At 53.1% G+C, this 26,500-nt stretch overlaps 3 protein-coding genes across 5 annotated transcripts; 1 reads left to right on the top strand and 2 right to left on the bottom strand.

Moving 5' to 3' along the window:
• Positions 1–277: 277 nt before the first annotated feature.
• Positions 278–6,453, bottom strand: KLHDC3 (kelch domain containing 3). Of its 3 annotated transcripts, XM_071218463.1 has the most exons (12): positions 5,975–6,090; positions 3,595–3,807; positions 3,260–3,436; positions 2,975–3,090; positions 2,718–2,789; positions 2,541–2,596; positions 2,383–2,450; positions 2,228–2,314; positions 1,966–2,074; positions 1,774–1,847; positions 1,572–1,650; positions 278–903 (listed from the first exon to the last, which is right to left on the bottom strand). In XM_071218463.1, the coding sequence occupies exons 2-12, from the start codon at positions 3,746–3,748 to the stop codon at positions 837–839; spliced, it is 1,059 nt and encodes a 352-aa protein (XP_071074564.1). In that variant the 5' UTR covers positions 3,749–3,807; positions 5,975–6,090; the 3' UTR covers positions 278–836. The 3 variants fall into 3 exon arrangements, with proteins under 3 accessions (XP_071074564.1, XP_071074562.1, XP_071074563.1); XM_071218461.1 differs by having other exon boundaries at positions 2,383–2,596; positions 5,975–6,453; XM_071218462.1 differs by lacking the exon at positions 5,975–6,090 and adding an exon at positions 4,044–4,064 and having other exon boundaries at positions 2,383–2,596.
• On the top strand, positions 6,294–14,150 carry MEA1 (male-enhanced antigen 1). The gene is made up of 4 exons (XM_004451354.3): positions 6,294–6,408; positions 6,907–7,187; positions 7,273–7,375; positions 7,691–14,150. The coding sequence occupies exons 1-4, from the start codon at positions 6,294–6,296 to the stop codon at positions 7,840–7,842; spliced, it is 651 nt and encodes a 216-aa protein (XP_004451411.3). The 3' UTR covers positions 7,843–14,150.
• On the bottom strand, positions 7,970–26,500 carry PPP2R5D (protein phosphatase 2 regulatory subunit B'delta). Its single transcript, XM_004484921.4, has 16 exons — positions 26,338–26,500; positions 21,609–21,686; positions 13,258–13,456; positions 12,811–13,010; positions 12,615–12,725; positions 12,391–12,483; positions 11,839–11,969; positions 11,641–11,700; positions 11,437–11,545; positions 11,166–11,219; positions 10,697–10,867; positions 10,465–10,592; positions 9,723–9,824; positions 9,539–9,611; positions 9,294–9,410; positions 7,970–9,138 (listed from the first exon to the last, which is right to left on the bottom strand). The coding sequence occupies exons 1-16, from the start codon at positions 26,362–26,364 to the stop codon at positions 9,001–9,003; spliced, it is 1,791 nt and encodes a 596-aa protein (XP_004484978.3). The 5' UTR covers positions 26,365–26,500; the 3' UTR covers positions 7,970–9,000.

Raw genomic sequence — 26,500 nt, 5'->3', positions numbered from 1 at the left:
GGAGCGCAGGGCTGCCCAGGAGCCGGGCCGGGAGAGGCAGGAGGGGCGCGGGAGGCCGAATGGAGAGCCGACTCCGAGATAACGGCGATACCTTTCGCCCCTGCGTCACAGGGCCTTGGACTCCATGCCCAAGAGCAGAAGCCAGCCCAGGTCTTGGTGACATTTGGTTTCCTCAGACCTGGCTGAGAAGCCAGAACCTCGGGGGTGCCTTCTCAGCACCCTGCCCTCATTGCAAACTCCCACCTCCCCGCCTCATTCCAGAAACAGAGATCACACATTTTGAAGTTTTTAATTTGTTTTTATAAAATCTGAGCTGACTGAGATTCAGGGTACAGCAACAGCTCAGGGAAAGGTGGGATTATCTGCTGGTCCCCATCTCCCCGGGAGGGGGAGAAGGAGGTGTCATGCCAACAGCTGCAACTCCTCTCAGCTCCTAATCAATGCTCATGGCTCAAGCAGGGGGAAGGGGTAGGTAAAGGGATGAGGGGAAGCTCCTGAGGCTCAGACACTGCTTGCTTCTCCCTTCTCCCCATTCTATTCCCTTCCCTTCCCAGCAGAGCCTCGCTGGCCTGGGAGAGCACAGGCCCAGGAGCAGTTGGAGGGAGGTGGATAGGACAGAGCACCAAGGGAAGGGGCCCTCGGCCCAAAGGGGGAAGGACCTAGTCCTCCTCCCTACAGCTCCCCACTGAGTTCACAGCACAGAAAACACCTCTAGTCCAACAACTCCATGTGGAAATATACCGAGTCCAGGGTCCAAAGGGGCAGGCAGGTGAGAGATGGGCAGGGGCAGTGAAGACAACAGCAGGCTCAGGAGGGGAGGTGGCAGAAAGTTCCTCCTACCCATGGGAGGACACGATAGGACGACTGATATTGCTGTTGGTGGTCATGGCATTCAGCTCCCATCTGGAAGGTCAACAGTGACAGGCAGAGAGGCCAGAAGGGGAAGCCCCCAGGCCCAGACCTGCCTCCTTACATACCAGGCCTTTCAACCTCCCAAAGCCAGCCATAGCCACCTCCTCCTTACAGCCCTGCTAGGTTTAACACGCAAGTTCCACCCGCCACCCAATCCAATACCACCTATTCCTCCACCCCCGAAAGCCCCATGGGATTCCTATGTATGTTTACATATAATCTTGTGTCCAAGCACCTGGGGAAAAGCATCTGTGTACATATCACAGCAAACATCCCAACCCACTTTACCTGCTCTACTCAGATCCAATCAGGCAGTCCATCCACTTCACCCACTGAGACTGTCCCTTTTTGCTTAACTCCCATCCTTGAAGGCCCTGACTCAGATCCTGCCTACCCTAAGGCCTTCCCCTCCCACTCCACTAAATTCAAATTAAATCCCTCTCTTTTTGATAATTCTTTTATTCTGCAAATAATACAAGTAGTTTTATTACCTGATGAGTATAATTTCATTTCCCTCCATCTCACTCACTCCTCACATGCACACTATACCTCCAGTACAACAAAAACATAGGTCTCTTCCATACTGAAATCTAATCAGGTCATGCCTGTGCTGCCTTACTCACCCCACTCAACCTCTCCTTCCCAACCACTCACTATACCTGATGTCATGGGGCAAACAGGACTGGTCCAGGTTATACTGAATCACTGCCAGTTTGCATAGGGTCTTCAGACTAGGGCCTTTAAGGGAGGAATAGGGGAAAGGGAGAGGGTCAAAGCAGAGGAAAGAGTCCAGTTCTGGGTGCCACCACCCTAAGAGAGGGGCCTCGATGGCAGGAGCACTTTGGGAATAAGTGTACTTACTAAAGTCCAAAATGTGTAAGTCAGAATGATCTATGAGGTCAAATTCATCTCCCAGGCCTTCCTCAGGAGATGGACTGTAGGGATAAAAAAAAGAGCTGAAAGAAAGAGGAAAGACTACCCATTGGACCCTCCACCCTAATGTCGGTCACAGATTTAGGCCCTTTCCTGAGCCCTCCCCTCTCTCCTCCTAACCTGGTACCCCCAAAGAGGACAATCTTGTCACCAACGATACAGCAGCACTGGCGCCGACGGGGACATGGCCCCTTACCCTTCGGTTCAATCTTCTTCCAGGTAAATGATACTAAAGAGAAATTTATATGGAGAAGAAGTTCAATACCTGCCCAGGCCAGATATCTTCTCCCACCTCCATCCCCTTTCCTATTCAGGATCCTTCTTTTCTTTCTCCCCCACCTGAACTGCCCCTTCTTTCTCCCATAAAGGCAGTGCTCTTTACCAGGGTTAAACTTCCAAAGGTCATGGAAGTGCCGGTTCAGCCTTGCGTTATAGCCACCGAAGATGTACAGCTCCCCATTGTAGCCAACTGGAAGGAGAGTGGAATGTCAAAGATGTGAGGGCAACGCGCTGGAAGGGGCCAAAACAGACACTCACAGGCTGAGTGGCTCCGGCGCCCCTCGGGTAGCACAGGGGTGGGTGGACAGTCCAGCCAGGCCTCAGTCCTGGTGTCAAAGACACGGATGCGGTTGCAGTAAATCTCATTGTTGGAATGGAATGGCCCAAAGCGGTCGGCACGACCCCCAAAGACATACATATGACTGCCCAGCATTGTGGCTGAGTGGAAGTCCCTCCAGCGAGCAGGGTTGCCCTGGACAAGAACAGAGAAGAAGGGTCAGCAGGGAGGCCTGGGGATCAGCTCTCACTGTTTAAGCCTCCTATGATTTCTTCAGTTGAGGGTGGGGTTCTGGAAAAAAGAAGAAAGGACAAACCTTCGTACAGATAAGGGTCCATGTCATGGTGCTGGTATCCAGCTTGTGAATGTCATTGGAAAAGCAGTCTGCCTGCATGGGGAGGCAGGAGGAGGAAAGTGAAGGAAGGAATTAAAAAAAGAGCTGATGGTCATTCCCTAAACCTCCATCTGTCCCCTTAAGACCTACAAGCAAGCCAAAGCCTCCCATTCCACCACCCTCAGTTCCCCCTTCCTTGTTCTCATTCCCACCCAAAACCTCTTTCTTCCCAGACGTACCAGCTGTTCGTAGCCCCCAAAAATGTACATGGTCCTGCCTAGGACACAGGCCGAGTGTCCATCCCGGGCCCCAGGAACTGTTCCTGACACTCGGGGTGTGGACCACTTGTGAGTATCTGAAGGAGGTGAGAGGATGACCCAGGTAAGCAACCTGACACTTCCTCCTCAACTCTGGAGTACCCTCAGTCCCTGGTCCCCTGCCCCCCGCCCACTCCCCCCTCCACACCTGTCCCAGTCCCAAGGGACCATGTGACAGAACACAGCCTTTCTCAGACCAATACTCACTGACGTCAAAGGCATAGAGAACATTGCAGGCCCCTTCAGTGTCATTCCGTCCACCCCAAAGGAAGACCGTGTCGTCGATGAGGACGGTTGAGTGTCCGTACCGCATGTAAGGTACCACAGGAGCCTGTCCGCGGACGGTGGGCCTCACCGGGGGCAGCTTTGTCCAACGCAGGGACACTGTGGGCACAACTCTGCTCAGCCTCCCTCCAGGCTTTCCTAAACCAGATGTCTGTTTGCCCATCTCCATTCCCACACAGATCACCACCAAACCTCACTTAGTTGTCCATTCCCCTCCCTGCTGTGAGCACCCAGAGACAGCCTTGACACTGGCTTACCTGCATTGAATATGTGCACATCAATCTGACGCAGTGTCTCATAGTCTTCACCAGAGCAGTAACCCCCGAAGGAGTATACCCGGTGCCCGACGGCCACTGCAGCATGGTTCACCCTGCGGGGCCCGCCCTCCAGGTGCACTGTCCACCGTAACATCCCCTGGGCCACTGGTTACAGCAACATGCCCCCCCGGCACGGCCTGCTGCCTCTGCTACCTGCACACAAGTCAGGACCACAGGCTCCTCAGGCAAGGCCTCTGCCCAGGTCACCGCGACTCTGGCCAGGATCAGTCCCTACCTCCAAGCGTCACCCTGGTGGCCCTCCCATGTAACTCCTCTGCAGGGACACTAGTCATAGCCCAGGTGGCTGGTCCTGCCCCTGCAGAGCTGCTGAGGTCAGGGAGCTAACCCTGGCCCCAATTCTCCAAAGCAAGGGGTGGGGCCACTCCAACCTGTTTGCCAACTCAGAATCTGCTGATCAAGGACTCAGCATGGTCACCCCTTACTCCACGAGACTTCATCCTGTCCTTGGCCTGACACAAGCACCAAGCCCTCTTCAGAAGCCAGGCACTTTCCCTTGTCTGTCTGGCTCTGCTCTGCTTATTGCCACCTCTCTAAGAATCTCTGTGCTCTTTAAGGTAGGGAGAGGGATCTCAAAATACTCAGGGCTATTAATAGCCCAGTCAGCCCCAGGCGGCCCACTGAAAGCTGGCATGGGTGCTTCCAAGCAGAAAAGCTTTTAGACTTTTAGAGTGAACTATCCCCCTATCCAGTTCAAGGTGGGTTTGAATCAGGGCAGTGATGACCATGTTAGCAGGGTTGGTTAGCCCCTCACAGGGAGCTCCGATCAAGCTGAGCTGTTGCCACTAGGGTCACCCTGGGCCCCCCACAGGCACAAAGAGTTCCTTTAACAGCTGTGCCTGGTATGCTCCCAACCCTAGGAACTTAAGCCAGAAAGGTATGTGTCTGCTGGGGATTGGGGGGATGGAGTGGGGAGGAGGGAAAGTATCTCCTACTGTCACTTTTCCAGCCCTGCTATTGTGGTGGGAGAGAACAAGCTGTTTCCAGCAGCACTTCTCCCACTTGGGTCCCTGGAAGGGGGATGGGATCAGGGTAGGAAGCAAAAATGTCCTTGGGTAGAATATGAACAAGAGCCAGGCATGAAAGGTCTTTACCTCTTAAAAGGCAATCTACCAACCTAGTGGTAAGAGGAACATTAGAGGACCCTGTCAGGCAAATCCTGCAACTGGCACTGCCTTTGTTGGCAGGCACCTGCTAAGTTTAGGTGGATCATCTGCTCCCTGTTCAGGAAGCCCTGGCAGAAGAAAAAGCCAGGCAGTACCTCAGGCTTTTAAGCTCAAATAAGGGAGGCCCCTTGCAGGAAAGAGACTGCCTTCTGCTAGTGTGCCGGCCCTACAGCCCGACCCCCCCACCCCGACCCCCCAACCCCATGCTTTAAATAGCCATCCCACCCAACCTGAAATAGCCCCAGTAAAAAGCTACTAGCACTGCGTTACTCCCTCCCTCAATCTAAAACATCTTGGACCTGGGCTTGTAGGGACAGATAGGGGATTGAAGGGCTCATCTTCTCTTACAGCTTCAACTCTGCACGCTGCCCCCCGTCCCCAACCCCCGTCCCCAGAATTCACAGGTAAAGAGATAAGTAATTTCGGCCAAAGGTGGAGAAAGAATTTTAGCTTCTCCTCCATAAGGACAACTGGGTCTCATGGAGAATAAACCCCCAGGGTCTGAACGGCTCCTCATCCGCAACTCCTCCATCCTCCATCATGGCGCATTCTCAAGCTTCTTCAATTCCCTTCAAGTACCTACCCCTCTCCCTGGTCTCTCATAATTATCACCCCACCCCACCCCCATTTCTGGTCCTTCTTGATCTCCTAAGGGCTGTGCCATTTTCCCATTGCCTCTTCTCCCACCATTCCAAGCTCCACCCGACAGCCCTCCAGTTTCCCCTCCTCCACTAAGGAAAGAAAAACTAACATTAATTGGCTCCATTCGGCCAGGGATATTCCTTTCTTAATCTCATGCGACCCCTTTTCTCTTCCTACCGTCCCAGCCTCCCCTCCCCCATAACGCCAGCTCCCCTTTCTTCCATTCAGCTCAGCTTCCCCATTCTCCCCGTAACCCAGTCTTCCTTCCAATTCCCTTAGTGTCTCCTCTAGCCACCAGGTCTTTGCCACGGTTTCTCCATCATCCTCCCACAGTCCTTCTTCCCCTATTAACACTCTCCTTTCCCATCATCCCCCCAGTTCTCTCCCTACCCCCACTCATTGCTCTCAGTCCCCTCCCCCACCACTCCAGCTCTAGGCATGGGCGTCTCCGGCCCCCCCAATTCTTCCTCATCCCTTAACCCATCCCGGGCTACCTGCCAGGCCGGGCCGGGGCGGGGCCTCGAGCCCTCGCGCTGCCTGCAGCCTAGAACCCGTTGCGCGCCAACCGACGACTCGGTCCCCAACGAGATAAACACAGCCTGGCTGGGTCCTTCCGGCGGGCAGCAGTGCGCGCACGTGCAGTCGGAGGAAAGTGCCCGAGGTCTACCGGGACTTGTGGTCCACAGGTTTCCAGAGAGAGGAGAGGGGCTGAAGAGGCCCGGAGACGGAGGAAAGATTCTGCGCATGCACAGATTTGTGTCAAGACCGTGGGGGTTACTGGGTAACGTAGTCCTTTGTTATCTTGGCTAGGGGATGGCGGAGGCGGGGCATGGGGCGGACTCCTCGTCCTTGCTCGCGTCAATCATGGGCGAGGGGCGGAGCTGGAGGACCCGGCGTCTTGGAGCGTCCTGCCACGCCGGAAGTGAAGGTGCGGGTTCGGCCGCGGGCTCTGAGCGGGTGAGGCGCGCGGAAACAGCCGCCAGCAGAGTCCGTGGGGGCGGGTGGGGGACCCTGCAGCTGGGGCCATTTGAGGGGAGCCCCTGGGGGCTGAAGAGCGTCTATCAGGCGGTACAGAGGGAAACCCTAGAAGAGGGAAGAAGGGGGCGGGAACGCCGTTTTCTAGGAGAGCCGGTGTGGCGACCCGGGGGTTCCCAAGTTGGGAGGTGGGGGCCGGGGTTCTCTAAGGGTGTCTTGGCAGGTAGCGATACCTCTGGTTGAGCTATTTAGGAATTGACGGAGCGCGGCGGGTGGATCCCAATTCGAGAAGGAGAGGCTGGGGGTGGGGGGACGCTGGAGCTGAGCTGGAAGGTTGGGAGCCGGAAGCTTGGAGGCATTTAAATGTTTTGTGACGCTGAAGGAGACCCCAAGGAACTGAATAAAGAGACTGAAGGTGGGCCCAGTTACATCTGCTTCCCTGTTCTTGCAGCCCCTGCCCGGATGGCAGCAGTAGTTCTAGCCGGAGACACCATGGGCCCGGAGCGAATCTTCCCCAATCAGACTGACGAACTGGGGTCGCACCAGGGCCCTACGGAAGGCACTGGGGATTGGAGCAGTGAAGAGCCTGAGGAAGAGCAGGAGGAAGCAGGGTCAGGCCCAGCTGGCTACTCCTACCAGCCCCTGAACCAAGATCCTGAACAAGAGGAGGTGGAGTTGGCACCAGTAGGTGATGGAGAAGATGTAGTTGCTGATATCCAGGAGCGGATCCAGGTAGTGGGAAGGGACTGTTCCTGAGCTGGTAAAACTGGGAGTCCTGAAAGATTGGCCCCAAACTGTTTTCTTTCTGGCTCTGCAGGCCTTGGGTCTGCATTTGCCTGACCCACCATTAGAGAGTGAGGATGAAGAGGAGGAGGGAGCTACAGCATTGAGCAACCACAGCTCTATTCCAATGGACCCAGGTAAAGTGACCGTTCTTTCATTCTGGAATAATTATGGAGGAAAGGGACTGGCCAGAGCCAGTATACGGAAGTCACAAAGGAATGCCCTGTTCCTAAAATGATAGTTTGTAACCTCTGATTCAGATTTTGCAGATTTAAGAATCCAGGCAAAATACTATTCTGCTAGATTTGAGGAACAGGCAGGCTTGCCTAGAAATAACAAGATGGATTTGGTGACCTCACCAGCCCAGGGGCTTTTGGTTGATTCCAGGAGTGGGGAGGGGAGCTGATTTCCATGGTTTCTGTCTCCTAACTGGCCTCTGGTTGTCGTTTCAGAACACGTAGAGTTGGTGAAAAGGACAATGGCTGGAGTAAGCCTGCCTGCACCAGGGGTTCCTGCCTGGGCTCGGGAGATCTCAGATGCCCAGTGGGAAGATGTGGTACAGAAGGCCCTCCAAGCCCGGCAGGCATCCCCTGCCTGGAAGTGACCACACTGAGAGTTGCCTTATCTCCCTGCATTCCAGGCCAGACCCAGCACAGGACTGAACACATCCCTGGTTTTAATGTCCATCTCCATCCTTCCCATCTCCATTTCCACATCAAGGCAAATAAGACTTCTTCTCAGAGACCCACTTTATTCAGTTCTGTACATATGGGGACTTTGGCCCAAGCCCAACCCACCTTAGCATGTATCGCTCTGTGGAGAATAAAGCACCCTATGTACACAGCCAAAAGCCGCACTGCCTATGCCCCTGGGACCTGGGTTTGGCCCTCCTCCACCCCTTGCCCCTCCAAGGTGCCCAAAAGGGGCAAGTGAGGGCACAAACAGAAATAAATAGGTGTTGGGGGGGCCATGCTTGGGACACTGCTCCCTGCTTCCCTCCAGCTTTGGGAACCAATGGCACAGAAAAGCAGTCAGCCCCAGGGTGGTCCCTTCCATGTCTGTGATCCTAGGGCTGCTGTTCCCCAAAGAGGGGGCAAAGGGTAGGGTATTTGTTTATCCTCCCTGTCCCCCTTGGTCCATCAGGGCCAGTTTTTTGTCACCTTTTGTTCTTCGCCTATACTTTCTCTTTTTGACTTCCCCACAACATTGTGTCGGTCAGGTAGGGGGTAAGAAGAAATAATACAACCCTATCAGCCGGCACACTGCTGGGGCTGGAGGCCTATTTGTGCTGTTGGGGTTGGCTCCTCTAGGCGCCACTGGGGCTTGACATGACTTTGGTGAGCATATTCTCCTGCTCCTCACATGCCTCTGCAGGGGAAGGAGAGAAGGAAAGACACCTGTAGTCCAAATGAGGATGAAAGGAGAAGAGGTTGCATGTGTGTTCCTATGTGTACGTGTTTTTCTGAGAACAGCCCCAGGGAGCTGTGGGGTTAGGAGCAGAAGAGAGATGGACGTCCCCAGGTTGTTTGAGCGCTCACATCACATCTCAGTGCTCAGCCTGTCTGTACTAGCCACAGGAAGGCAGGAATACATATTGGGGAGAAGAGGGACCTCTCTGGGTGTCCCTGCTTCAAGTGCCTGCATCCCCCTCCCTAGAGGAGCTAGAGAGGCACTGCCTTGCCCCAAGTAGCCAGTGGGGAGCAGATGGGGGAGGGCCGGGGCTGAGTGGGCTGTGGCCCTGTGGTGTGGGAAGGTGAGGGGGTCAGAGAGCCTCCTGGCTGGCAGTTAGGAACTCTTCTGCCCGCTTATGCGCCTCCAGTGCCTTAATGGTGTACACGTCCTGGGGCAGCTCTGACTTCCGCCGAAGCAACACTTTCTCCTTCTTGATGTCCTTCAGCATCTATGTGTGGATAGGGAAAAGGCAAGAAACGATAAACAATTCCCAAGTAATTCTGTTGTCTCCCTGCCCTCATTCTTTGGCTCTGCTGCTCCTGTCTTTTCTCCCTTCCAGAGCTGTCTTTGATTTCTGTTCCCCCCACACTCAGCACCCTGCACCTGCACAGCCTCTGTCTCCACTGTCCTCTTCAGAAGCTGAATGTCCTCTGCTGTGGGGGTCTCAGTCTCCATCGAGTACACAGGGGGCAGTGGTGGAGGAGCTCGGAACATGGGATACTGAAAGGGAGAGGAGGCATGGACTAGTGGGAAGAGCCGCTGCAGAGACTGCCTCCTAGTCCTCAAATAAACCTTCCCCCAGCCCAAGGAGGGCCTCCCCATTCCAGGCTGTGGCAGGGAAACCTCACCTGGGGATTAAGCCGGGCCAGTTCCTCAATCTTTTGCCACATCTCTTCTCTTTCCTTCATTCTGAACCGGCCCCTAAGGGAGCAGTACCAAGAGCAAAGGTAGGATTGCAGTGGGCTTGAGAGAAACGGGGGGGGGGGGGGCTAGTGGTCAAAGATGAAAGTCCCCCAGGGGGAGATAACTCACTTCTGCTTCTCTGCCTTGTACTGCTGTGTGCAGTCATCAAACAGCTTCTGATTCATCTCCATAAACAGCTTTAGGGCATTGTAGATCAGCCCATGGATTGTCCTGCCACCGGGAAGAATGATGAGGTACAGAAGGCCACGGACTGCCCCGAGAGCCAGGATTCCAGTTTGCTCTCCCAGGAGGTGTCTCTGCTAAGAGCTTTCTCATTTACTCCTTTTTCACAAACTCTGTATGAGGTGAGCTCCCCTCTCTGGCCAAGTCAATGGGCATGCAACTTGGATTTGGCTTTCCAGGGTTTTTTACAAATATTGGTCCACCTGTCCATCCTTCCCTCACCCCAGGCACTTCCCTCTAACACATTCTAAAGGCCTCTGAGCAGCACAGCGGTCTGTGTTTGCACCTGAGCTTGCCTTCAGAGGGAAAGCCTTTTCCAACACGTACAGCCTCTAAGAGAACCACATCAGTTTCTCACAGCATGGAATTATGTCTCCAAAGTTGCAATGTGACCTGTAGAATTATCTGGCATAATGAAGGCACTGCTCCACTCTTGGCTATCACAGAGATCTCTCGCATGGGAGTATCTCTTCTGCCAGCCAGTCCCTCGCGGGTGCTGTCCACACACAGTAGGCACCCGCCCCACTTGCTGAGTGACCAGGTGAGACCCCTGGCTCTTCAGTTCTTCCATACCCTCAAAGATCCCAAAGCCAGATCCCCACCTCCCAGCCCCACCCCAGCTTCCTACTTATTCCAGTGGCTCTTGGAGTTCCGGTAGAGTGCGGGGAACATGATGGGGAGGACTCGGGCAGCGTTGTCACTTATCAGGCTCATGATGTACTCATTGTTCCAGTAATAGAGAGCACGCTCCGCCACCTGGTGGGGAGAGTGGGACTCAAGAGGGGTACTGCTCGCTTCTCTGAAGACCTTTTCCTCAGATTCTGGGAGGCAGGGTCTGGGATGTGCCAAGTCTGGGTCACCTGGAAATGGGGGCTGGAGACACATTTGGCAAGCTGGCGGAAGAGTGGTTCCATCACTTTGCTGAATTCTGAAGGTTCAATGACATCCAGAATCTCTTCGAGCTCATTCAGGAACATCACCTCCTTGGGGCTGTGGGTCTTAGGCCAGAACTTGAGAAGTCCCACGATCACCTGTGGGGAGAGTAGGCCATGGGGGCAAAATTCTCAAATCAACACTTGCCTCTTCCTCCAGGAAGCCTTCCTGCCCCCTCCCACATCCTGGTGAGCTAACTGCTTTTGCTTCTCTGGCATGGGTCTATTTCCTATGCATGTATGGGTTTCACTTTTTCTTCAGAGAGGAAACCAAGTCATCTGTCAGGCTGCATCCCTCCTGAGAGCCCACTTAGGGCACTTCTTTAATAGGTACAGACTGGCAAGTGATGCTGATGGCAGTTAAGAGGTGGACCCTGGGGCGTAGAAGGGGAATTACCGGCTCAGTCAGGCTGCTCTCCTTCTCCAGGAATTGTACCACACAGTATGCCAACTGCAAAAAGGTGAGGTAAAAAGGTGAGGTGCAGGTCCCAGGATGTCTCAGAATGGTCGGCAGCAGCCATTAGATCCCAGAATGATAAGGGAGGTGCAGGGAAGGAATGATCCCACCTACTTTTTCTGCCATCCTATCCCAACAAGAATACCTTCCCTCCCTCTTTCTCTTTTCGCTACTACCTGAGTCAGGCATCATCAGGAGGAAAGCAGCTCACCTGAGGGTGATAAACACTCAGGGACTTGACCTTGTGAAGGGGAAGCAGAACCCGGATGAGAAACATCTTGTGCTCTTCCTTAAGGGGCAGGGCAAACCCATTGATGATGCTGAGTGTTCAGAGAGGGAGATTTGTTAGGACCAAAGGGCCAGGTCCAAGCTCAATGCACCTTTTTCAGGCATCGGCGCCCACACCCCCTCTCACCTGCCCAGAATCTCCAGGAGCTCAGCAATCCCGTTGTGATGCTCTGTCTCGTAGATGAACCTGAGGGAAGAGAAAGTCCTCTTGACACAACCCCTAACGTTCCTCCAGCCTCTGCTGTCTGCAGAGTCCTCCCTACCAACCTCCTCCCACCCCATCTCAGTGGGGAGCTTGCTCTGCTACTCGGGGTCCTGGCCTCACCTGTAGAAGATATGGTTGATTTGCCGACGGATATAGGCTCGGAGTCCCAAAAATTTGCCATAGATGCGATGCAAGATGGTCTTGAGGAAGTCCCGCTCCCGAGGATCCTCACTGTCAAACAGGTCCAGGAGCTGGGAGTGGGAGGGCAGGCAGGTGGCGTGTAAGGCAGGAGCCAGGGAAAGGCAGGGCTGGATACAGGGTCCTGGCCAGGGGAAGCCCAGGGCTGCTCTGGAGAGGGTGTGGACAAGCCTCTGAGAAGCAGAGTGACTACTGTATTGCTCGAGCTGAGATGACATCTGGGTAAATGTGTACATATCCAGTTGAGGGGGAAGAGGTGCTGTGTTATTTTTTGTTTCCATTATGCTCTAAGTGTCTTCAAGGGCACAGAATAGGCCTTTTAAACCCTTGTAGTCTTCTTGTACCAGACACAACTGAAACCCAGTATGTTTGGCATAAAGAAAAACAGCAGCTGGCATAGGGGCATGGGGGGACATGAGGCTAGAGTTCATGGAAAGGAAGGAATGGGGAAGAGCAGGAACTTCGGGAACTCACAGCAAGGACAAACTTCTGGTCAATGTACTTCTTGGCTATGTTTGGTTGAAAATCAGGAGACTCAAGGAAACGTAAGAAAAACTCGTATACAAGCTGTGGGAGAAAGAAGCAGCATCTGCTTAGCGGGTACTCCCCAAGGGCTGGGAGATGCCCCTTAGCTGCGGTATCAGAGAGTGCCCCCAATTCTCTGCAGCCAGGGCCTCCCTGTCCCTTTGCCTTGATACCTGGAGATGTGGCCAGGCAGCTTCCAGGGTGGGCTCATCTTCCTCTGGGTCAAACTCAGCCCCGGTAGGATTTGATGAAGGTGGCAGCGTGCGGAAGAGGTTCACTGAAAACTGAGGGGTGGGGCCCAGTTTAGAGCCCCACTGGTCTTGTCCAGGGCCCCAGCCCCTGACCCTTTCCCCCTTTCCCTGAGCCCACCATGGTGACAGCCTCAGGGTAAATGGCTTCTGTGACAACATCGCGGCTATGGGTGATGTACTCCACCATCTCGTTGAGTCCTGCCCGCTTCACCTCCTTGAATTTGAGGTCACTGAGTGGGTCTGACACAAAGTCAAAGAGGACGCAGCACTGGCGGAGCTTCTGTATGAACAACTCCTCTCGCTCCTGGGTTGGCGAATCTGTGGGGGGCCCCAAGAGTCAGGTTGTCCTCCCTGGTCTTTCACTGCAATACCCTAGTCACCTTACAGGCTTTTCCCTCTCCCCACCCTGCTGCTGTCCTGCTCCCCTAGCACTGCTAGCCTAGTGGCACCCCATTGCACATCCTCTAGAATTCCCTTCCCCTTAAAATGTCCCCCAAACCTCTATCTCCACGGTCCAATGCCCCCTAGGCCTGTTGCACTAGCCCCCTTGCCCATTTCCACGTACCTTTCAGGGCAGGAAGCTTCTGCAGCTCCCGGTTCTTGCTGAGGTTAAAGCGGGAGGAGCTCTGCCGCCGCTCCTTCTTGACGATCTGAGGACCCCCTGAGTACTTGATTTTGCTCAGCTGCGTGGGGGGCGGCGTGCTATTGCTGGGACGCTTGTTGGATGATGGGGGTTGGGGCTGGGGCTGCGGCTGGGGCTGGGCCTGGTCAAACAAGTCATTCCTTGAAGTCTACTCCCCAAGATACTTTTCCCCACCCTGGACCTGGGCCCCCGCCACCCCCAGCCCATTGATGCCAGGGATCAAAGTCACTGGCTGTGAAGGCACTAAGGCCAGAGGCCTAAGGATAACCAAGAGCTGTAACCCTGGGCCTATCACGTCTCCCCAGCTGATGCCCACTGTCTGTGCATCAAGAGCCTCCAAATGTTCATTCCAGTCCAAGAACTGGCAAAAGTAAATGATCGTGATGGAAGTAAGAAAAGTGGTTATCTGCCCAAGCAGGGGACAGGGTGTGCAAGTACTGAGAAGGGGTATGAGGAACCTTCTGAGTGATGGAAACATTCTATATCTTGTCTGGATCTGGGAGGTGGTTACATGGTGTATACATATGGAAACTATCCATGCAGCAGGAGATCTAAGATTGCTATACTGGATCTGCTTAAGTGTATGTGTAACCTTCTTCAACTAAAAAGTAAAAGAAACAATGTGTTTCCATGTCTCAGCAGTTTAACTACTAGAAATTGACCCTAAGAAAAAGTCTAAATATACAAACGCTTTGTGTGAAAACATTTTCAACACTTTTTTATAATAGAAAAAATTAAATTTTAAGTACATGGAATATTATGGAGTTTAAATTGTGTTTATGAAAACTACACAATAAACGTAATCATACAAGGTTCAGCTGTGCAAAATATTTACATAATCATAATAATTTACCCAAAATTGGTGATAAATATTTTGGGAAGAGGGGAAATGACTATGCAGGGTATAAGAGAACTGAAGCCTTAATTTTTCCATAGCAGAAAGTCAAGAGATGATGTCTAAATCTAAAAATCTTAAAAATAAAAGTGGCAAAATAATCTTATTTAGAAATATAGAAGCCAATCTCAGAGGAAAGAGCTAAGAGTTTAAAGCAGTTGCCACAGAACAATTGGGAGCACAGCAACATGGAACAAGGGCTACTCTTTTCCTCAGAGGCCTACTGGTAGTATATGACTTTGTGAACTATGTGCACGGAATTACTTTGATAAAAAATTTAAAACAAAAGAAAAAAACTAAAATTATGTAATGGTAGAAAATTGCTTCCTCTGCTAAGTTAAATAAGGACAATATATAACTTCATAAGCAAAATGAGCTCAACTACATTAAAACACATGTACAAAACCAAAAAACAAGGTAAAGAAACAAACGAGAACAAGCCCACCATCGTGCTAATGACTGTCTCTGGGAGTAAGAGCTCACAGCCTACTTTTTTCTACTTTTCTAAACCTTCTGCATGCTTACACTGATTTTATTATGGGAAAAATACAGTTAACTTTTAAAAGATACCCCTTGACTTCCTCCCAGATACCGGTGTCAGAGGCCCACGAGGCCCATCTGCAGAAGTCTAAACACAGGTGTTTGCAGGAATGTCCACCCACAGGCGGGCCTGGGCTGCCCAGGCAGTGCCCTCCTGGGAGCAGAGAGAGGCTGAGCTGCAGGACAGTCCTTGCCCCCAGCCAGAGACTAGACCAAGCCCAGAAGTGCCAGGCTATATCCAACAGGTGCCCACGTCGCCCAGTGACCTCTTGCCCTCGGGCCCCCGTCCCCACACGCAGACTTCTCGTACTCCTTACTCTATGAATGGGAGAAGCTGAGCGCCTCTGGAGTGGGAGGAGGGAAGAAGGCAGAAATGGTATCATTTGTATACTCTGAATTTTGTATAAAAGCAATCATCCTGGGTTTGTGACTTATCTGAGAATCAGAAAACAGGAGAGGTGTCCTGGGTCCAGGCTGGGGCAGACCTAGGGGTCCAGGGTAGCTCATTAGCATGTTGCCCATTTCTCCCTCTCCACCTGAAATGGGACTAGTCCAGGGGTTCTTAACCAGGGATCTGTGAGCTGGAATGGAAATTCAAAAAAAAAAAAACACTATTCCTGTGGGGACATGTTGGTGCAGGTGTGATATATTTATTAAATAATACACAGGGTAGTGTGGACTTAGTAAGGGCTCCATGGTTTTCACCTCACTGGCAAAGGGGTCCATGGAACAAAAAAGGTTAAGAATGCCTGGACTAGAGGAATGCAAGAAAGCGGGGTCAGAGCAGCCAGCACGTGCCTTTCTTCCTGCTATCGGTGCTCCACCAGGGTGACTTTGGTTAGAGAGTGAAAAGGCATACTGGAGTCTGGGGTCTGCGTGTGGTGGACTTACAATGTCTCAGTGGCGGGGGATGAGGGCACGGAGGGGAAGATGGCAGGAGGCTGGGAGGGCCAGAGCTTGTTGTGCGCCCAGACCCTCCTCTGCTCCAGGCTCCCATTCCCCCGCCCAAGGAACAACCAAACCCTTAACCGTGTAACTCAGCGGTCAAGAGCACAGGCTCAAACCAGACTTACCATCTGAGTGACCCCCAGAAAGTCATAATGCCTCTTTGTACCTGAGCTGTCTCATTTACAAAATGGGGATGATCAACAGTGCCTACCTCACAGGTTTGTAATAAGGCACATGTACATGGCACACGAAGGGCTTTTTAAGAGCGTTCTTTATTATTATCATTATTATTACTTCCCATCCTCAGATTCTAGCAATGCAAACGGGAAGATCCTGAAATTAGCATACCTCAAATGCTCCTTTGAGTCCATTATCCTCCTTGTGTTTAAAATGGGGGGCCCAGGAAAGCAATGCATCTTGCAGACCCAGCATAAGTCTCTAGAAAATTTTCTGGCCCTTGCGTGCTTCCCACCCCACAACCCTGCTGACACACCTTGTCTGTTCCATGGGCTCTGTGGTCACCCTTCCCTGCAGCAACACCTCTTACTCAGTTGCTGATGTGTTCTTGCGCCATCCACCCACCTAGCTGGCCAGCTCCTTGAGAGCAGGACCCCTGCTTACATTCCTCTGGGCTCCCCCAGCACCGGCACCTACAGGGCACTCAACGAAGGCCTGATGGGTTAATTAAGGCTCTCGAGGCTGTCCGTTCCTGCCCAGGCGCCTCCCAGAGCCCTTCTTCTGTCCCAGGAACCCAGGAACCCTCAGAACAGAGCACTGCCCAGCGTCGGAAGCAGAGTGGTTCGGGGAGGCATGGGTGATAGGAGAGTGAGGGGCTCGGTGTCAGCCTGAGGGACAAGACACTGAAGAAGAGCATCTCTCTCCACCCTCCCAGAGAAGAGGCAGACGCGCGGCCCCTCCATGATGCTGGAACTGAGGGGACATCCGGGGAAAAGCAAGACCTCAATTTTCTCTGCCGACAAGGAGGGGGGTGGACTAGACCAGTGATTTCCCAACCGTTCTCCTAGTCAGGTCTCAAGAAAACAGAGGGTTGCAGAGCTGAAAAAAAAGAGTTGTTTTTTTTAAACACCCGAGGTCCCTGCCACTGAGATCGTACCACTGAAGGCTGGAGTGGCCAGAGAGCAGCTGAGCAGGCTTAGCCTGCCCCACCCCCACCCCCACCCCCAGAGCACCCTGGTGCTGTGAGGACCACTGGCTCCCTGGTGCTGTGAGGACCACTGGCTCCCTGGTGCTGTGAGGACCACTGGCTTCCGACACAAGAGGCATCTGAGAGACAGCTGCCTCAGCCAGGAAAGCCCCTGGCCGCCAAGGCCCTACAAGCCGTCCCTGGGTCTGTTCGCCTTCGCTAGGGAACAGGCTTATCGGAAGGGAGGTATGGGCACAGGCCGGTGACTCACCTCGGGGTCAGCCTTTTCTCCTCTAACTTCTCCAATGAGCTGGAGTGGGGGTGGGAGGCAGATGAGTCCCGAGAACCCTCTGCAGCCTACGGAGCAGCGGTAGACACTGACCCAAGGCGACCGGACCAAACTGTCCTCCACCTCCTGCTATGTCCTGCCCATTCCCACTTCCGAGACTCGGTAACGGCCATCTCCTCCACCTCAAGCACCTTTTCCTCCCACTTCTACGCTCTCAACGAGATCCATACTCCAGGAAGCCTTCCTAGATTCAGGCCTCCAGCGGTCAGGTGGCACTCTGAATTTAAGCACCAGATGGGCTGAATACCACGGTGACCCTCAAGAGCTATATCCACCCAGAACTTGTGACATTAGGTGGAAAAAGGGCCTTTGCAGAGGTAATTAACTGACGGATCTGAGAGGAGCTCATCCTGGATTATCTGGGTGGGCCCTAAATTCAATGACAAGGGTCCTTATGAACGAAGGATAAAGACACAGAAATAGAAGACACAGAGGAGAAGGCCGTGTGAGGGTGGAGGCAGAGATCAAGTGACGCTGCCACAAGCCAAGCAACGCCGGGGGCCACCAGAAGCCGGAAGAAGCAGGAAGGGTTCTCCCCCGGGAGCCTTGGCGGGCACTGGGCCCAGCCAACACCTTGATTCCAGACCTCCGGCCCCCAGGACAGTGAGAGAATACATTTCTGTTGTTTTAAGCCATCTCCTATGGCAATTTATTACAGCAGCCTCAGAAAACTAATACAAGCACCAAAACTCACACCCAGGATATTTCAACCAAACTTGACCACTCTGAAGCAATCCTAGTCAGACCTAACACAGACACCAATTAAACCCAAACATGTAAACATAAATAAAGGAAGAAACAGAAACATAATTTAAGCACGATAGAGTGTACTGAAAGAGAAAGCTGAAAGATAAAAACCAACAGTAGAAATTGCAGATTAAATGCTAAGCATTAGAGGTAAAAGGTGAATATGACAAGGCTCTTGCCGTCAAAGAGCTCACAGTCCAGTGGGCAAGAAAGTCACGGAAGCAGTTGATAGTACAAGGGAAAAGTGACAGAGCCACAAGGGATACGGGAACATGGGTGACTGAGCTACAAACTCTGCCTACAAGAAAAGAAAGACGTCCCAAAAGAGGTGACTTTGGATTGACTCTTAAGGCATAAATCTGATTTTAGAAAGAAAGCTAAGAAAGGAGAGAAAGCCAGCCTTCCTGGCCCATGGAACTGCATCAGCAAAGGCCCTGAGTCATAAAAAGGGCTTGTCATATCAGAAGATGGAAAGTTCAGCAGGACAAGAAACAAGATAGGTGCTAGAAGAATGGGGTGGAGGCAGTTCAGCCAGCTAGCAAGTTTGGATTTGCTTTTAACTTGTAAGCAATGAGATGCCAACAGAGGCTTTTAAGTAGAGGACTCATAAGACCAAAATGTTTTTAGGACAAGTCATTATAGGAAGGACAGGCCAAAGTGGGAAAGATTGAGATAATTTCTCCCTTCCTCTGCCCCCACTCTCAGAACTCAGCATTGGGCACGGCACATGGAAGAGTCGACGGCATTGAACTGCTTTCTCTGAAGATGGACCTGGAAACCCCCTTTCCTGCAGAGGCAGGTCACAGTGTGTCTGACCTGATCTCCCAAAGCACCCTTCAATTCTAGGATTCTCTTCCAGGATTTCAGAGCCAGAGTATCAAGTCATTTAGGACACAGGAGTGCAGTGCTCTGATCTGGGCTGAATTCCAGCTGTGCCATTTACTTGCTGAGTAAAATCTATTTAACATCTCGAAGCCTCAGTTTCATCTGTAAAATGGGGGTGACAATAATAGTATGACCTCAGGGCAGTGTTGTGACCATTAAACAAGGTAATGCATGAAAAGTACTTCACACAGAGTCTGGCACATGGTAATTGCTCAATAAAATAAATGTGATCTGCTGTTATTATTAGGATCAACTGGAAAAGCACTGGCAAAAGCCTGACACAGGGTGAATTTGGTTGGCAGAGCCCAAAATTCTGGACTAGAAAAAGGGCAAGGGAAGGCCAGAGCCAAACAGCTTTTGACAACGTGGGCCTCACAGTCTGGCCCCCAACTTTTCCAGCATCCCCCTGGCCTGGGACCAAAGGGGTATGTTTCTGGAAAGTCATGGGTTAGAATTACTGCAGTTGTCTCACTGGAAGCCCTGAGCAGCCTCTCACGAAATGGGACCCAAAGTGAACGCAACACTCTCCATTTCCAGAGGGCTTGAAATGGACCCTCTGCCATCAACAGATACGTCTAAAAGGAAATGGAGAGTTCACAGCAGTTGGTCCCAGCAGACTGCTTAACCTGTCTGAGCATTCATTTTCCCATCTAGGAAAGGAAAGAGTTAGACTCTAAGGTCCTTTCCAGCTCTGACCTGACGTTTGTTCATTTCTTCATTCACCAGTTCACTCATTCACTCTCTAATGCCATTCAAATCCCGGTGCCTCCCGTGTGCCTACCAACAGCGGGGAGCAAGAGCCTCATGGAGTTCACACACTAACACAGGAGGCCGCCAGTAAACAATGAATTCACACAGAACTGTTTAATTACAGCTGTCGTTAAGTGCCGCCATGGAGCAGTACCGGGTGCCAGAAGAGCAAATAGCAGGGGTGCTGACCACATCTTGGGCATGGGGGGTGGCTGGTCAAGGAAGGCTGCTTCAAATAAATGACTTCTCCAGTCTGTTAACTGAAGAAGGAGGAGTCAGTGAGGCAAAGGGTGGGAAGAGGCAGCTCAACATTCCGTTCTCTGCCTTTAAATCCTGCTTCTAAGTCCCTCTTGCTGCTTTGAATGTTAGGTGCTAGCACCCAACCACCTTCCCTTAAGGTCGCACAAATGTCATCATTCCTGTAGGGGAGACAGAGCCCAGAGGTTGTGTTTCCCAAGAGCATGTACTGGGGACCTGCTATGAATAAGTGTCTGAGCACACAGGTATGAGGAAGAAGCAGTAACACAGCTCCTGCTTTCAGAGGTCACAGTCTGGGAGGAGACACACATATGGGAACAAATGGTTACAACACCAAGTGATAAGAACGATTCAAGAAGCACATTCAGGGAAAACGGACTTTGGCCCAGTGGTTAGGGCGTCTGTCTACCACATGGGAGGCCCGCGGTTCAAGCCCCGGGCCTCCTTGACCCATGTGGAGCTGGCCCATGCGCAGTGCTGATATGCGCAAGGAGTGCCCTGCCACACAGGGGTGTCCCCCGCGTAGGGGAGCCCCACGCGCAAGGAGTGCACCCATAAGGAGAGCCGCCCAGCCCGAAGAAGGGAGCAGCCTGCCCAGGAATGGCGCCGCCCACACTTCCCGTGCCGCTGACGACAACAGAAGCGGACAAAGAAACAAGACGCAGCAAAAAGACACAGAAAAACAGACAACCAGGGGAGGGGAGGGGAATTAAATAAATAAAAATAATAAATCTTTAAAAAAAAAAAAAAAAAGAAGCACATTCAGCTTACTGCACAAGTGTAGAGGAAGGAGTAATTGATCTTCGTGGTCCTCAACCTCCATGCCTCTACCGTGGGGACAAAATCTATCCTGCTCCTTCTGATTACTCAAATGAGGCCTCAAAAGGTGGTCACAGATGTGAAAGCGCTTTGATCTCTTTAGAGGCAATAGGGACCAGAAGGACCCAGAAAAATCTGAATCCAGTTAACCCCAAACACTTGTTAATCAGTCCCTGGTTTAAAAAAAACAAAAAACAAAAAAACCCACAAGGCCTGCCCAGAATGAGAGTGCTGAGAGCAGTTTCCTGTTCTCCTCTGTCCCTCCAAAAGGTTTACAGAGCAGGAAGGAAGGATCGCCAGCTTCCAGGTAGTTCGGGTGCTCAGGCAACCTGCTCCCAGGATCACTCTCCATCCAGACCATTCCACGGGGCACCCCCCCAAACTTTCAGGAACGTATGCAGGGCTTCTTCAAGTCCCTCCACCCTCTGGTGCCCTCTCGGCCTGTCATTTATTGCTTTACAGCCCTAGATTGCCAAGCTGTGCTGCCCTCTGCTCGTGACTGTGCTTCTGGAGATCCCATTTGCTGGAAAACATGGGCACAGGGCCCAGCTCCTCCTGCCTCAGGGGCACTAGCCACTCCCAGCCCCAGTCACTCATCACCCCATCGCGTGCCCATGTGCTTTTTCTCTTCTCCCCAACACTGCTCCCCACATCGGCCTGAAGAAAAAAGTTCTCAACACTCAGGGTTGGTAGGCAGAGAAATGACTTCTACAGGCATCTCTGAGGAGTTTGAAGAACTGGAGGGTTTATTTGGGCTACACCAAGCCAAAGAGAAATCCTACTTGAGTGCAGTCTGGATGGGTTGTCCAGAGCCAGCTCAGGCTGTGGAGCTGAGTCAATATCCTCCTTCCCTTCTGCCTGGATGACTTCTGCCCCTGGGACCCCTCACCCCCACAGCCACGAAGGAGCGGGAGCTGGCACATGCACAACTTCCTTACCTCCTCAGTGTTCTCGCCTCCACCATCCTTGCCCGAGCTGCTTGGCTTGGCCGTGCCTTTGGCAAGCTTGGGGGTCTCCTGGAGGGAGAAGATGGACATAGGGTCAGCGGATGCTAGAGAAAGAAAGAGGCCTAGACTGGACCCCCATGGATCTTTGTGGCAAATATCCTCTGTCCAATTCAATTAATCACTTAATCAGAATTACTGAGTCTAGCCCTGGGGGGAGGTGGAAGGGGGGAGAGTACAAACAGGGATGCTCGGCTCCTCCGAGGAGTTTAGAATCTGCTTAGGAAGACAACACGGTAATTGAGGAGAATAATGTTCTTTCACCTCACACAGCTGATGCATGAGTTAGGGCCTGGGAGGGCCTTCTACCAGGCAAGAAACAGGGTTAGGAGTCTTAAGGGACAAGCATCATGGAACAAGCTGCTCGGGCAGCCTTCTGGCTCATGTGGTCAGAGGGATGCCTGAGGCTCTCACACTGGAGGCGGGAGTCACCACTTCCCCAAGACCCACCTGGAAGGATCTGGAGGCATTTTTTGGGTGTCACAAATAGCACCCAGATTAGAGGTACTGGTATTTAACAAAGGGCCCCAGAAATGCCACCAGGCACATGAATTGTCCCACCCAAAAGGCCAAGAGTGCCTCAGTTGACAAGCACTGGGAAGGGGATGGAAGTAAAGCTCTGAATTGCAACAGAGTGAACACTGATTTGAACTGAACCTTGGGAATCCAGCAGCTGGCTCGGAGCCCCGGCCTGCCCACCATCTCTTCCTATGCTTTGGGCCAAAATAAGCAATTGCACAGGGACAGGATGGGGGAAATGTGAAAAGACTTGGGGACTGCGATCTGGCTGCACACTCAACACCAGTCATCTGTGCGCTGAGGCTGCCCTGGCCGCTCCTGTGACCTTTCACTCAGTTAAAGGACCTGGGTGGGGCACCCACCATGTGCCTGGTGCTTGGCACTGGGGGACATGGAAGTGCCCTGTCCTTGGCATCAATAGGGCCATCCCTGGAGGAGCCAGTTCGGTCATGAGCATCAGACTTTGGGAAGGGCGGTAACAAATCGTAGTCCTTCAGGGGAAATGCAACCCATTCTGGGAGTGGACTCAAAAGCAGTCCAGCAAAGCAACAGCTGCAGGAACAGGGCTAGCTGACAATGGAAGGGAGGAGTCAGGGGGTGGGCGGAGGGGGGGGTGCCGAGCAAGATGGATCTCTACAAACAAATGAACGGCTGCCATGTGGACTAAAGATGCAACTTGTTCCCTATGCATCCAGAGGCCCAAGAGCAATGGGCTGAGGTTGCAGGAGGAAAGGCTGAGACTCCAGACAAGGAGAATTTTCTCATGGCAGAATTGCACAGAAACTGGCTACCCTGTGCGGCTGAAAGCTCCCCATCCCCGGGAGCATTCAGGCAGAGGCTGGGTGCTCTCTAATGGATGTTGCAAAAGGGATTCAAGTCTTAAATGAGGACTGGATACGAGGACCTTGGAAATCACTTTCAGCTCTGAGACCCTACAATTCAAGAGCACCTGGGCCCCTTCACTGAGAAGGAGGGTTAAATCGAGTGATGCTGACTCTGAGGGCAAAAGGATTCCAGAGAAGAGAGAACTGTGCGTGGGCTGGCGGAGGGGGCGGCTTCGTGGAGGCGGGGAGGAAGAACGCCATCCCCAGGCGCGGAGCTGCTCCAGGCAGTTGCACGAGTGGCAAGGCTGAGTTTGGGTAGAGTCCCCACTACCTACTGACCAGGCTGGTCACACTGCCCCACTGCCCCTCTCGTCAAGGTGTGTGACATGGAGTATGGAGGAAAAGGACGGGCTGGGTGCAGACAGGACGCGACACGACGCTGTGGGGCCAGGTGCACACACCGCAGGTGCGGGCTCCTCCAGCGGGGCTGACCCATCTGCACACATGTCTGATCTCTCTCTACTTGATCATAAGCTCCTTACTCTTTTTTGTCCCCTTCAACCTATGGCACTTAGCACAATGGCTCAGACACATCCCAGGGAGGGTGCCTAAGAGAGGTCCCAGCTGCCTTTGAAGGGGGGTGGGGGTGGAGGTGGGGTGGGGGTATAGGGAGACCAGGCCCATCACCCTTGTCCCCTGGCTCCTGCAGAACAGGCGTGCACGTTCTTCAGCCCAGCCTGCCTGACAGGTGCTGGGAGGCATCGTGGTTAAAAATTGGGTTTTGGAGTCAACCTTGTGCTCTGGGCCCAACTTTTCCTGGTGGTGTAATCATGGATAAGTTAACTGTCTTCTCTGAGCCTCAGTTTCCTCATCTCTTAAAACAGCAGTCATCACAGTTCCCACTCCCCTTAGGATAGTGCCTGGCACATAAAAACCTAAATGTTGATTATTATTATTATTATTATTATGAACAAGAAGAAAGGGGGAGAGAGCAGGGGCACCCTACCCAGGAGCTAAAGAGATAAGTCCCAGGTCAGAACACAGGGGAAGGGAAGGGATGCAAATAGCCCCAAGACTGACTCAGCACCTATCCACCGAGTGCCTACTGTGTGCTAGGGAGATGCCAGAACCACAACGGTGCTTCTCTCAAGGAGGAAAAAAAGACTTGTCCACGATTAATTCCACTCCCCCATTAGCGGCCTATCAAGTGCTCTGCAAATCCAGGGGAGGCGGGAGCACTCTCTCCCGACTGAGGCTCGGCAAGGCTTCAGGCAGGAGGCCGTCAGGATGGCCAGGATTGGGACCCACAGAGAAGGAGGAAGAGGAAAGGTGACACGTGAGCAAAGAAGATCCTCGAACCCCCGGCCACTTTCTCTACCCCTGGCCCATCCAGGCAAACCTGTCTTCTTGTCACCTCCTTCCCCCTCAGGACTTGCCAACCATTGAAGGGAGGCCAAATGCAGCCAAAAATCAAGCAGAGAGTTGAACCTGAAAGGAAATCAGAGTTATGCCTGGCTGCGGGCACCCTGATCCCAACACCCTTTCTCAGTCAAATACTTATACCCCTGGTCCTCACAAGTCTAGTTAAGAATTTTTCTTTTTTTCAGTCATCTGGTAGGCAAAGGCTTTCTGTGGACAGGACAGGATCTGCTCTATCAGATTAAAGCTATAGATGGGTGGGGACCTCAACTGAATTCTGCCCTCGTCCACACTCCCTTAACCCCTGGCACGGCTGACTTTTATGTGCATCGTCTCCAGCTAAGCTGCCCCAGTTACCTTGGCATGCCCACTCCCCAAGGACAGGGCCTAGGTGGGGCACACAATCCTGCCCAGCCTAGCACCCCAGGAGGTCCAGTAGCTAGTACACCTTCCCCAACCCCATACTCAGAATCTCTGGCCCTGAGAGGTTATGGGGACAACCCACTATCAGAGCTGCCTGGCAAATCTCCAAGTGCCTCAGGATGAAGAGTTTGATTGATAAGGTCAGAGATGGCAGCCTAGCAACTCAACCGATCCAAAGGCAAATGAAAGCAATACCTCTAGGGTCATAAAGTAGGTGGCTAGAACACCAGGCCAGAGCCAGCCCCCACCATGAGGGACCAGTCCCAGGAGAGGAGAAGCTGGGGGAGGCTGGAACTGGTATCCTAGCATCCTCTGTGTGAGTCTGTACCTCAAAGGAACCACACCTCTGAGTCAGATCTCAGCAACAGCAGGAAACTGAGGGTAGAAAAAGGCAAGGATGAGGAAGGGCGGAAGGCGGCATGGAGGTAGAAGAGGAAGGTGAAAGAAGGCAACATCGAGAAATGGCCTGTGTCGAGGCATCATGACAAAGGCCACGAGTGTGCAGGGGTGGCTGGCCCATGAGGGTAAGAAGGAAAGCTAGTCTGACTTTGAAGGCATTGACTTGGAAATATCAGCACTGTTGCAAAAAGGAAAAATGCAAAGGTTACCCTAGGATTAGGAATAAGGGGAGGAGCCTGCTCAAATTAGGAGGGATGACTAGTCTAGGCTGAAACTGGGGGCAAGTTGCTGCCTGCTAAGGGGTGGGGTAGGGGGGCTTTAAGTCAGGAGACCCATATTGCAGCTCTGCCTCCAGCAGTCTGTGTGACCTTGGACAGGTCCCTTCCCAGGCCGGGGCCTCAGTCTCCTCATCTGTACCACTAGAGGCTGGGCTGCATGTGCTCAGAGGGCCCTTCCAGCGCAGCCGGCCTGAGGCTCCATCAACAGAAGGCAGGGCTCAGTCCTGGCTCACAAGTTTGTGTGTGAAGGAAGAACTGGAGGGAGGGGCCTAGTCCAGATTTGGGTGGAGGAAAAGAACGCTGCCTCCTGATCAGGGGGCTTGGCGCAGAGAGAGGAAGGGGCTGTAGGGGATGGTGGACGAGGCCGTCCTAGGCGGTGAGACGGGGAGGGAAGGGGCTCCGCAGGGGGGAGGGGGCAGATGAGAGGGGCTGTCCCGAATGGGTGTGGGGCGGGAGGAGGGGGGAGTTGGGAGGCAGAGGAGGGGGAGAAAAAGCCGGGGAGTGACCTGAGAGTGGGGCAGATCTGGAGGGAGAAGGGTACCCTGGGCAGGGGATAGGAGGAGGGAGGAAGAGTGGGAGGTGTATTTGAGGGGAATGTGTCCCGGGCAAGGTGGGGGAGCTGTCCCAGCTGCGGCACAGGCTGGTGGTGCTGCCAGCGGCGGGGGCGGCGGGCTGGCCCCGGGAGTCCTGCGGGGGCCAGACGGGAGGGTCAGTCTGGGCTGTCCCGGGCCTGGCTCGGGCCCCTCCCAGAGCTCCGCGCAGGCCCCACGGCGGAGGCGCGGGGGAAAGGGCCACGCTCACCTTCTCCTTCTTCAGTTTATAGGGCATTTTGGCCCGTCCGGACCCAGCCCGGCTCCTGCGGCCCCGCTCCGGCTCCGGCTTTGCTCGGCCGCACTCGGCCCGCTCCGCCGTCTCTTTGCCACCGCCTGCGCGCTGCGCCCCGGTCGAGCGGTGGCTGCGCCTC

Source organism: Dasypus novemcinctus, chromosome 11, assembly GCF_030445035.2.
Source record: "Dasypus novemcinctus isolate mDasNov1 chromosome 11, mDasNov1.1.hap2, whole genome shotgun sequence".
NCBI lineage: Eukaryota > Metazoa > Chordata > Mammalia > Cingulata > Dasypodidae > Dasypus > Dasypus novemcinctus.
This window is presented reverse-complemented; position numbering and strand designations above follow the sequence as displayed.